The sequence below is a fragment of the Nyctereutes procyonoides genome, unplaced genomic scaffold (genome assembly GCF_905146905.1).
Source record: "Nyctereutes procyonoides isolate TBG_1078 unplaced genomic scaffold, NYPRO_anot_genome, whole genome shotgun sequence".
Lineage (NCBI taxonomy): Eukaryota > Metazoa > Chordata > Mammalia > Carnivora > Canidae > Nyctereutes > Nyctereutes procyonoides.
The window spans coordinates 55,602,131-55,614,514 of NW_026575126.1; the positions used below are offsets into that span (position 1 = coordinate 55,602,131).

The 12,384-nt window shown below is 44.8% G+C and overlaps 2 protein-coding genes across 6 annotated transcripts in view; both read right to left on the reverse strand.

The window, feature by feature from the left end:
* The window catches only part of COG7 (component of oligomeric golgi complex 7), an 82,925-nt gene extending 80,563 nt beyond the window's left edge, over positions 1 to 2,362 (reverse strand). For all 4 annotated transcript variants that reach the window (XR_008666493.1, XR_008666494.1, XM_055341129.1 and 1 more), the window contains exon 1: positions 2,032 to 2,362. Coding sequence is in view for 2 of the 4 variants with exons in the window: in XM_055341129.1 (XP_055197104.1) it covers positions 2,032 to 2,200 (169 nt within the window). In the remaining 2 variants the exon portion in view is untranslated. The remainder of the gene's footprint in view (positions 1 to 2,031) is intronic.
* Positions 2,363 to 10,280: 7,918 nt separating this feature from the next.
* Positions 10,281 to 12,384, reverse strand: part of GGA2 (golgi associated, gamma adaptin ear containing, ARF binding protein 2) — a 33,172-nt gene continuing 31,068 nt past the window's right edge. For both annotated transcript variants that reach the window (XM_055339526.1, XM_055339525.1), the window contains exons 16-17: positions 11,950 to 12,060; positions 10,281 to 11,409 (exon numbers count right to left, since the gene is read on the reverse strand). In XM_055339526.1, coding sequence (XP_055195501.1) covers positions 11,299 to 11,409; positions 11,950 to 12,060 — 222 coding nt within the window. In that variant the 3' untranslated portion in view covers positions 10,281 to 11,298. The remainder of the gene's footprint in view (positions 11,410 to 11,949; positions 12,061 to 12,384) is intronic.

The window sequence follows — 12,384 nt, forward strand, 5'->3', positions numbered from 1 at the left end:
CTCTCTCTGTGTATCCCATTAATAAAAATTTTTTTAAAAATCTAAAAAAATATGGGATCCCTGGGTGGCGCGGTGGTTTGGCGCCTGCCTTTGGCCCAGGGCACGATCCTGGAGACCCCGGATCGAATCCCACATCAGGCTCCCGGTGCATGGAGCCTGCTTCTCCCTCTGCCTGTGTCTCTGCCTCTCTCTCTCTCTCTCTCTCTCTCTCTCTCTCTGACTATCATAAATAAATAAAAATTAAAAAAAATTTTTAAAAATCTAAAAAAATAAAATAAAATAAAATAAAATAAACCTCAGAAGACTTCCCACTGTCTAAGGTATGAAATCTCAACTCTGGAGGATGACCAAAAAGAGGGTGCCTGGGTGGTTCAGTAGACCAAGTGTCTCACTCTTGATTTCAGCTCGAGTAATGATCTCAGGGTCATGGAACTGCTTCCAATTCTCTCTCCCTCTTCCCCTCCCCTCCTCCTCACACACCTGTGTGTGCATTCTCTCTCTAAAAGAAAAATAAAATGATGGCCTGTAAGGCCCTTTCACAGTTTGATCCCAATCTATTTTTCTGTCTTATCTTCAGAAGTCTCACCATGCCCCACACCCCGTGAGAGTGTGATCCTCTAATACTAATACTAATGATTACGTTTGCTGATGTTACAGAGGGAGCTCTGTTTGAACTTTTCACTCTTCCGTAGACTGGCTAGGCCTTTTTTTTTTACTTTTTTTTAAGATTTTATTTATTCATGAGAGAGAGAGAGAGAGAGATAGAGAGAGAGAGAGAGAGAGAGGCAGAGACACAGGCAGAAGGAGAAGCAGGCTCCATGCACCGGGAGCCCGACGTGGGATTCGATCCCGGGTCTCCAGGATCACACCCTGGGCCAAAGGCAGGCGCCAAACTGCTGTGCCACCCAGGGATCCCTGGCTAGGCCTTTTTATACCCACATGCCTCTGCATGTGCCATTCTTTCTCCGTTTCATACCAGAGAGGTAACAAGGTATAACGGATAAGAGCCTGAGTTCTGGGAACCAAATATTTGGGTTGAAATCCAAACGAGCAACATGATGCTGGGTTGGTTACTTCACTCAGCCACAGACTCTACAGCTATAAAGTGGGAATAGTAACTGGGCCTACCTCTAAGGATTAGTGCCAGGTTTAAATTGGATAATTATGCTGAAGGGAGCAACATTAACATTTTGGCCAGGACAGTCCATTGTGCCAAACCATCCTAAGCAATGCAGAACACTAAGCATCCCTGGGCATTCCCACTAAACGTCCAACCATTGTGACATTCCTCACCATTGCAATGAGTAAAAACACTCCCAACAACTTCGAGATATTCGGGGGACGGTGAAGGTGTTAGGAGGCAACATTACCACCTGTCCTTTGAGAACCACTTAGTTAATCCATGTCAAGCATTTAAGAGTGCCTGACACATATGAAGGGCTCAAATACTGCTATCCTATTATTATCAATGTCCTCCCCCTCTTTCCCCCATAAAGTCTTCCTTCAAGACCTTAGGCAGGGAAAGAAAGGTGCGTGACTCTCCCAGGCTAGAAGTAATGACACACTTCTTCCAGCCCTCCTAGCTCCTGGTTCCACTCGCAGGAAAGCCAACCCTGGTTGCAATTTAAGGGACCAAGGCAGAAAGCTCCTGAAAGGTAAACTTTCTGCCCATGGCCCGTTTCTGGGCACATGCTTAGAGGATGCTCAGTTATGAGGATCGGATGCAAAGTACAATAAAGAATCTACTGCGGGCGATCCCTGGGTGGCGCAGCGGTTTAGCGCCCCCTTCCGTCCAGGGCGTGACCCTGGGATCCCGGGATCGAGTCCCGCGTCGGGCTCCCTGCATGGAGCCTGCTCCTCCCTCTGCCTGTGTCTCTGCCTCTGTGTGTGTGTGTGTGTGTGTGTGTGTGTGTCTCTATGAATAAATGAATAAATCTTTTTAAAAATGTTATAAATAAATAAATAAATCAAGCAAGCCAGCAAAGTCGGCGGCGGCGGCGGCGCGGGGCCCGGCGGGCAGCGCGGCCTCACCCTCCACGGCGTGGTTCACCTCCTGGATGAACAGCTGCAGCTTCATCACCAGCGTGGCCGCGTGGCCGTCCGCCTTCCCCGCCGCCGCCTCCTTGGAGCCGGCCCTGAAGGCCGCGTTGATCCACTCCTTCACGTCGAAGTCTTCCGCCAGGAACTTGGAGAAGTCCATGGCCGCTGCGCCTCGACCCGGCCACGGGCGGGCCCTGCGAGAGCCCCGGGGCTGACACGGGGGTCGGCGGGGGGCAGCAGGGGGAGCCCACGGCACCCACGGAAGTCGCTCTCTGCGGCCCTTCCGTCAACTCGCGGGGGCCGAGGGCTCGGGATGGCCCACGCCGCGCGCCGTACTTCTTCCGGAAGTACGTGGCCGTTACCATAGCGACCGCCGGCGTTCCGGACGTTCTGCGGAGCTGGGCGCTGGAGACAGCCCCCCCGTCCCGTGCTTGCTCAGACAAGCCGGCCACTGGAGCCTACGGAGAGCGGGTGATGCCGGCGATCTGGCCTCATCCTCCAGCCACACTGGCCCCCTGTCCTTTCCTGAAACACGCCACGCCGGAACGGGAGCTCGCCGTTCCGCTTCATTTGTCATAGTGTCATAGGAACCAAAATATAAAATTTAAGAAGGCGAGAGGCTTGGGTGGCTCAGTGGTTGAGCGCCTGCCTTTGGCTCCAGGGGTGATCCCTGAATCCTGGGACCAAGTCCAACCCTGGGTCTCCCGTGGGGACCCTGCTTCTCCCTCTGCCTGTGTCTCTGCCTCTCTCTATATATCTCTCATGAATGAATGAATGAATGAACGAATGAATAAATAAATAAATTTAAAATAAAAAATTTTAAAAAGGGCCTCTGGGTGGCTCAGTCCGTAAAAGTGTCCGCCTGAGTCCTGAGATCCAGCCTGCTGTTTTCTCTCCTCCCCACTCCTGCTCTCTGTCGCTGTCTTGTCTCTCTCTCGCTCTCAAAATCTTTTTTAAAAATTTTAAATCCTTTGTGTACAATTGTAAATAACTTTGCCATTTATCCATTCTACAATTGGGGATAATTTTGCCATGCACTCATTCTCACCCCAGACATACTCTGATTCAATGCACACAGTAATTTTTTAATACTCTGTATATCTAAGAACCTAAATCCACGAATCAGGAAAGCTATCCTTGGTAGGAGCATTGGAAGCCCCAAGTGCCTCTACGATATGCCCTTCCCTCCCTGATGAACATTTTAAAAACAGCTTTACTAATAATTTACAGGATATAAAATTCACCCATTGTAAGTATACAATTAAATGATTTTTAGTATAAATTTACTAATTTATAGATAGAGTTGGTCTATCTCCAACAAGAACACTTCCATCATCCAAAAAAGTTCCTTCCTACTAATTTGCACTTAATCTCTGCTCCCACACCAGGCCCTAGACTAGTCAGCTGTCTCTACAAATTTACCTTTTCTGGACATTTCAGATACATGGAATCATATACTGTGTAGTCTGTTCCATCTGGTTTCTTTCACCTTGCATAATGTTTTTGAGGTCCATTTGTGTTGCACCATTAGCAGTTTGGTTCTTTATGTTGCTGAATACTATTCCTTGTGTGGATATGACATTTTATTTATCCATTCACCAACTGATGGATATTTATGCTGTTTCTAGTTTCAAGTCATTATGAATATTGCTGCTATGAATGTTCGCTACATGTTTTTGCATAGACAAGTTTTCATTACTTTTGGATATATTCCTAGGAGTAGAATTAAGTTACAAAATAAATTTATGTTCAACTTTTTTTTAAGTATTTTTTTAAATTTTTATTTATTTATGATAGTCACACACACAGAGAGAGACAGAGACAGAGACACAGGCAGAAGGAGAAGCAGGCTCCATGCACCGGGAGCCCGAGGTGGGATTCGATCCCGGGTCTCCAGGATTGCGCCCTGAGCCAAAGGCAGGCGCCAAACCACTGCGCCACCCAGGGATCCCTATGTTCAACTTTTTAATTAAGATTTTATTTATTTATTCAGAAGAGACATAGAGACAGAGACATAGGCAGAAGGAAGAGAAGCAGGCTCCATGCAGGGAGCCCGATGTGGGACTTGATCCCGGGACTCCAGGACCACACCCTGAGCTGAAGGCAGACACTCAACCACTGAGCCACCCAGGCGTCCCAATTTATGTTCAACTTTTTTTTAAGATTTATTTATTTATGTATTTATTTATGATAGACATAGACAGAGAGAGAGAGAGAGAGAGAGAGACAGAGACACAGGAGGAGGGAGAAGCAGGCTCCATGCCGGGAGCCCGACGTGGGACTTGATCCCAGGTCTCTCCCTGGGCCAAAGGCAGTCACTAAACCACTGAGCCACCCAGGGATCCCCTATGTTCAACTTTTTAAGAGACTGTAAAACTTACCCGGAGTGCTTATATCATTTTACATTACCATCAATAATGTGTGAGGTTTCCAGTTTCTTATAGCCTCACCAGTATCTGGTATGTAGTAGTAAGTTACCATTGCTTTAGTTTGCATTTCCCTAGTAACCAATAATTTTAAGATCTTTTCATGTTTTTACTTTACTAGCCATTTTTACATCTTCTTTGGTGAAACATCTATTCAAATCTTTTACCCTTGGGGTGTCTGGGTGGCTCAGTCAGTTAAGAAGTTGCTTTGGACTCAGGTTACGATCTTGGGCTCCTGGGATCAAGTCCTGTATCAGGCTCCAAGGTAAACGGGCAACCGGCAGTTTGCTTCTCTTTCCTCTGCCCCTCCTTCCAACTCATGCTCCCTCTCTGAAATCTTAAAAAAAAAAACAAAAACAAAAAACAAAAAAAACCTTTTATCCATTTTCAAATGGGGTGGTCTTCATACTATTGAGCCGTTAAAGTTCTTTACATATTCAGAATTCCCTTATTAATATGGTTCGCAACTATTTTCTCCCAATCTGTATCTTGTCTTTTCACTTTTTAAAAAATATTTATTCACAAGAGACAGAGAGGCAGGCAGAGACACAGGTGGAGGGAGAAGCAGGCTCCATGCAGGGAGCCCCATGTGGGACTCGATCCTCAGGACTCCAGGATCATGACCTGAGCCAAAGGCAGATGCTCAACTGCTGAGCCACTCAGGCATCCCTCATTTTCTTAATGGTGTCTTTTAGGGGCAAGTTTTTAATTTTGATAAATCCCACTATCACTTATTCTTTTTTATGGAACATACTTTTGATCTTGTGTCTAAGAAATCTTTGCCTAACCTGAAATCATGAATTTCTCCTAAGTTTTCTTCTAGAAGAAAGTGTTAGCGCTTATATACATGACTGTGGCCCACTTTGAGTTCATTTTGTGTGTATGGTGTGAGGTAAAGGCCTAAGTTTATTTTTTTAGAGATTTTATTTATTTATTCATGAGACACAGAGAGAGAGGCAGAGACACAGGCAGAGGGAGAAGCAGGCTCCCCTCCGGGAGTCCAATGCAGAACTCGATCCCAGGACCCCAGAACCACGCCCTGAGGGGAAGTCAGATGCTCAACTGCCAAGCCACCTAGGCATCCCTATTTTTTTTTTAACTAACCTCTTTACCCAACATGGGGCCCAAACTTACAACCTCAAGGTCAAGCATCACATGCACTACCAACTTAGCCACTCCGGTGCCTGCCGGTTTTTTATATACAGTTATCCCGGGACAATTTTAAAAGCTTTCCTCTCAGGACGCCTGGGTGGCTCAGTGAGAGCCCTACAGGGAGCCTGTTTCTCCCTCTACCTATGTCTCTGCTTCTGTGTGTCTCTCACGAATAGAATCGTTAAAAAAAAAAATTCCTTTCTGGGCAGGCCGGGTGGCTCAGTGCCGCCTTCAGCCCAGGGCCTGATCCTGGAGACCCCGGGTTCAAGTCCCGCATCGAGCTCCCTGCATGGAGCCTGCTTCTCCCTCTGCCTGTATCTCTGCTGCTGTGTCTCTCATGAATAAATAAATAAAATCTTTAAAAAAAATTCCTTTCTCCAGATCTTTGTCAAAAAACAAGTGACACAGATGTAAGGATTTCTGGACTCATCTGTTGCACTACCTATATTCCTATTTTCATACCAATACCAAAGATTACTGCAGATTAAATTTTAAAGTCTGATGATGTAAGCCCTCCCACTTAAAAAATTTAGTGGGGCACCTGGGTGGCTCAGTTAAGCATCTGCCTTCAGCTCAGGTCATAATCCCAGGGTCCTGGGATGGAGCCTCCTGAGCTGCACTGCATGCTATGAGATGAGTCTGCTTCTCTCTCTCCCTCTGCCCCTCACCCTGCTCATGCTCTCTCTCGGGTAAAAATTTTTAATAATGAAATAAGGGGATCCCTGGGTGGCACAGCGGTTTGGTGCCCGATGTAGGACTTGATCTCGGGACTCCAGGATCACACCCAGGGCCGAAGGCAGATGCTCAACCGCTGAGCCACCCAGGCATCCCACTCTGGCCTTGTTTTTATCAAGAAAATAAACCTTTGTATTTAGGCCACTGTAATATTTCTTCATTAAACATGCTGCTAGTCATGTGCTTTTTTAAGGAATAAACAATGAATAATATAGAATGCCTTTCTCTAAGTCTATTGAGATGACCAAATAGTCCAGTTGAGCTACTGGATGTGGTAAACTGCAATCCCAAAAATGCTTTGTACAGTGTATTCTTTAAATATGCCACTGGCTTTAAAGCTAATATTTTGCATATGCATTCAAGAAAAAGAAGAGACTAAGTCATCTACTTCTACTTCAGATTTTGGTGTCAGGGTTACAAATTCTAGTATGCACAGCTTTGGTTACAAAATTAACTGAATGTCTTATAGGAAATGTGTTCATCCTTAGTTTCTAAGTGTTCTGTTACAGACTTCATCTTTTAACTAGCCTTGTGGATGTGTTTCTTTTTTGGGGGGAGGGGGAATGTGTTTCAAAATGGCTAGAATTCTTCTAGTGTCTAGATTTCAGAATATAGTTTCCAATTAGCATTAATTTTTTGTTACCTTTGTATCCTTGATGTTTACTGTGTCTCAGTATTAATTTGAAACTCACCAAATTTTAAATATTTGCTTTTTATTTTAGGAGATAAACTTTATAATTATGGGCAAATCAACTCTGTTCATGTGCTGGAAGAAAACCAAATGGACAGGCTAACAGCAAATAGTAAATTAAATAAGATTCTTAGCTATGTGCCATGCAGTATTGTAGTTGCTTTACATATATTAACTTTTGATTCTCAAAAAAATTCCATTATGCACTTCATAGAGGAGGAATCTGAAGATAAATTACTTACCCAAGGTCACATGGCTTCTTGGAGGTAGTAGTGAAGCTAAAGGGCTGAATTATAAGTTTAGAGCTGAGTTAATTATCAAATTGTTTGGGGCTTCAGAAGACCTCAAATGTTAAAATCGTATGTATCTGGAACCTGTAACACTGCAGTATGTTTCTACAATTTTAACTTTTAAAAACTCAAAATGTTATCTCTAGAAGGGGAATAAAAATTGGAAGAATGTTCACACTTCTTAAAATGCAAGCTTTTTCTGAACAAATGTGGTAGAATTGGGAATACACTGGGCAAGGGAGAAAGTCCTAGACTTTTTTCATTCCAGCTGACAATGAATGTGTAAGGTCCATTAAATCTGAATCTTAAGTCCCTCAAGTATATAATGAAAGGCTTGGCTCATCTCACCTGAGGACATTTCCTTTGTCTTACCAGGCTCCACCTCTTTCTAGATGGAAAATGCCAGGCCATAACTTTATTTAAAAAACGAACAAACTCGGGATCCCTGGGTGGCTCAGTGGTTTAGCACCTGCCTTTGGGCAGGGTGTGATCCTGGAGTTCTGGGATCGAGTCCCACATTGCGCTCCCTGCATGGAGCCTGCTTCTCCCTCTGCCTGTGTCTCTGCCTCTCTCTGTCTCTCATGAATAAATAAATAAAATCTAAAAAAAAAAAAAAAAAAAAAAAAAAAAAAAGAACTAAAACCACCATTCCAGGCCACTCTCCTACTATGTTCATCAAAAGAAAAAACAAAACATATGATGATAGAATTTTATATTTTTCGGCTGGGTCAGCATCTTCTACATGGGATATATTTAAATAATTTGTTTTGTCAACACTAGCAATCAAGCATTCCTTGTATTTTAGAATATCATCTTTGCTTTCTACCTTGAATGTTTAGTCTCTCAATTTACAGTTGTTTTGTCTTGCTTGTTTTTAAAAAGGAGGCTTCACGCTGGGCTTGAGATCTGAACCTCAGATGAAGAACTGAGCTGAGATCAAGAGTTGGACGCTCAACCGAGTCACCCAGGCACCCCACGTCATTTCAATAAGTAATATTTATATTCTTTGGGTCATTACGCCATTTACTCTGTTTTCAACATTTCCAACCTCCATAGCCCATTTATGCTCACAGTGGTTCAAAGATCAACAAGGTTCTAGCCTAGTCTTAAATTTGTTGAAAGAGATAAAGGGAGAAGAGTCACCTCCTAGTTGTCATGAAAAAACATGGCATTATCAAAACACGAAAGGACTTTCTTGTGGTTGCAGGCAAGTGCTCATTCTTGGCAGCTGCCAGAGGGTAGGGAGCACACAAAGTTAGAAAATAGCAATGAACAATTAAGCATTCAGCTTGACTGCAGGTACTTTCAAGGGCATTAAGAAGTCATTCAGGGTATCTCAGCGAGGGGTCAAGCGGCCAGATGTGTTAGAAAACTTTGATGGTGGCAAGTATAATGGTTCAGAGAATTGGAGGCAGATTACTGTACCACCCTACCCCCTTCACTAAAAGCCAAATCAGGGCCATGACCATGTGAATGCAGGGGAGGGCAAGATGTTGTATTTAGAAATATACTAGATGACAAAAATGAATGGCTCTAGAAAGAGCAGGAATCAAGTATCCATGAAGGCTCAGAAAGGTGCTTTCAAATAAAAGTACATGTAGGGCAAAGGGGAGGCTGGATTCCATTTTAAGCATTCAGAGCCTAAGACAACCGTGAAACCTGCAGATAACCACTGATGAATATGGATCTGACGTCAGCAAGGAGGTAAAGGCTTGACATAGAGGTTTAGGACTCATCTAGTGGTTAACTGCCCAGATGTGCTTACAAGAGTCCTAAGGACTAAACCCTGGAGCAATGCCACATTTAAAAAGGGACAGAGGAAAACAGTCATAGAGGTATATTAAGAGATGGGGTGAGCAGGATTCTGGAAGAATTCAGGTAAGGGAAATACTGATCCTCAGTGCCAGATCTCCACCTAAGACATGATGGATTTGTCTCTGCACTAGAGCAGAAGATCCACGAAGGGAACAAGTTTTGCTATTGTATCTGCAGTGCTTACAACAGTGCTGGGCTCTTAGTAGCCAGTCGAAAGGATACAGGCCAGGTCTTCAGTAGTTACCGAACTTGATCATTAGAAGGCACTGATGATAAACACCAGGGCCACTTTCAGGAACTGCTCCCCTCCCCCCACATCCCTACCCTGTCCAACTCCACCTAAGCATGGCTGGGAGTCTGCCTCCTAGAAGAGACAGACACAGGTTCACCACTGAACCAGGGGGTAAAAATCTCATGTGTCTCAATCACCCATTTTAATAAAGTTCTACATAGGTAGACATCATCATTATGACAGGTTCCTCTTAAAGACTATGAAATTACCCAGAGCCCCTAAAAGCTATACAGAACCATTGAACATGCAAGTAATTTTAGATTAAAATGAATCTTACGGGAGTTATGCCAAATGAAGAAGTTGTCCATCACTTATCTGTTTTATGAGTTTTCACATTTGCTTACAAATTAGCATAGCTAGATGATCTTTTACAGCTCCCATCCCCACCAATTATTGTTGGTGGAGTTCTCACTATATGCCGAAGTTCAAAGATCAAACTGGAAAGTACCAGATTTTGTGATAAAGAACCCCAAATAGAGCCTTGTGGTTCCTGAGGTAGAATCCTGCTCTGACAGATGAGCAGCTGGGATTCCCAAGTCCATCAGGCCCTGTTGGCAAGGCGAGGCTCACTTCCCCTACTGACCAGCAAAACAGGACTGGAGAAGCTGTTGGCCCACAGCAGGCACTTGCTGACAATGGCTGATAAACCTGAATTTTCCCTGCAAACCACTCCAGCTGTTCGGACCCCCAGGGACTCTCCCTTCACTAAAGCCCCTCTTTGAGTAGTACCACAGCCTAAAATATTCCTATTTCCTCCACAGGGAGAAGGGCCCTTGAGGCTTAGTGCCTCTAAATGCAACAGGCTCTGCATCTATTTACTCAAGACTCCACAAAGCATATTTGCTACACGGGTATTTATTCAAGGACTTTCTATATTCAGTCACCACTGAAATCACTGCTAAGCTCTTTCCGTATCTATTTGCATCACAGTTCTTCATGTTGGACGGCGAGGTCGACAAGCAAGGGTGAGCCTGTTAGTTATGATTGATGATGACTGGCATGGCGTCACAATCGAAGAGCTCTGAGAGTAAACACTCGTGGAGGAAGAGGATGAGAATGGAGAGGAGGGTTCTGAGGAAGGGCCCAGACAGGCTGCCCCACCCAAAGAACCTGAGGCCTGCATGAGGCCTGGGATCTGCTTTCCCCTCTGCCCTGGAAGGTCCTCTCTGGGTGATTCTAAGGCACAGTGGTGAAGGACATGATTGGCCCACTGAGTGTGGTCCTCTGGTCTAGTGGCAGCCCCTCGCCTGGCTAACAGTGCAACAAGCATTCCATTTAGAAGATCTTCTCAAACACATGCAAGCAGCATTCTCTAATGGAAATGGAGACAAGGTCTTTCTTGGAAGAGAGTGCCCCAGAAGACACTCTCTGCCCCAAGACCAACCAGGTCCCTTTTAAGGTCCCTGAGAACAGCAGCCTGGGAGCAACCAAGACTTTCAAAGGCTGACAAGGCACAGAGTGGATGAATGAAAAGATAACAATACATGGAAAAAACAAAACACAACACAACTTTGGCTTATAAAACCTCCAACCTGAGGCAGGGACTTCCGTGTCCACCAACATGCTGAAACAGATGATTGTAGCAGATGGCTGTCAGAAATGCTTTAGCATTTCCCACACGGTCCACACCTCAAGCCCTCTGCTCTACCCTCCCCCACAACCCCCCAATACACACACACTCACGCACACACACACACACAAATAGTATCTGCAGAATAAGTCAGAGGTTGGGATCCAAACCCTGAAGTCAGGATAGAACTCTTGGCACTCCGCACTAAATCACCATGATTAGTCCTATCTAGACAGCAAAATTCACATTAGCCTAAGCTCAAATGGCAGGGTCTGTCTTGTGAAAAGTTAGGCTGCACCCAAGACTGCCAGATCTGGAAAGTCTTTCACTTCTCCTACTTCGCTGAAAGGCTGTCCACCCTGGTTGAATGTCAGCTTATACCGTAACCGGATGGGCTCCTGGACAAAGATAGAAGACATTAAATTAGTGGGGAGAGACAAAGACCAGCCCAATGTAAGAGCTTTTACCCACCCAGTAGTCACCAAAGAATAGCATATCATGTTAACTCCATGCCAGCGAGGCCTTCAAACCACCATATGACAGGAACACCTGGCCAGGACCCTCTAGGACAACACACACAAGGGGAGCCAGCCATACATCCTCGGAGAACTCCCACACCTTTGCAGTCCTGAGGTGGACCACAACTCATAGACCAGCTAAGGAGGGACAGGCAGAATTCACACCCTTTCAGAGGACTCCATGGTACAAGGGGGAGTTTGTGTCACTCTCTTGGTTCCCAGCTCATGGGAAACTGGTCACAGATCTTCCTTCAATGAGCCCCCGAAGAAAAACAGACTCAGCGAGAAATATTCCACCACCACTCCCAACCAGAGACTTTAGAGCAAGACCTAAATAAACCTTTCAACCTATCATGTTGTCTACCTTCAGTTCAGGGCCCCACCCCCCATGCCCTTGCTATCAAAGTTACCAGAACATACTTTGTGTGGATTGTCAAGCAACAGCATCTGAGAGATCACAGCTGGAGGCATCAATGGACTGAATGCAGGGAGCCTGGAGCTGGATGCCGGCTGCAGCTTCACTCTCATGGACTATCGGGGAGAGAGAAATCCATTATCTAACTCATTCCTAACAAAGTACAGCTTCAAAGATGGAGTTTACGTAAACACCCATCAAATTAAAGGGTTCAAAAATCCTTTCCTTCCATAAACAGAAGTTGTGTGGTTAATGTTGGCTTCTGAGAGGCAACATGAGGAGCGGGGGCATACCTGGGCTGAGTTCTAATTCTGCTTCTTACTAGTTCTGGGATCTTGGGCAAAATACTTAACCTTTCTGAGCCCTAGATGAGAAATTTATAAAATAGAGGTAACAATAACAAATCCCACAAAACTACCATGAGGATGAGATGATACATA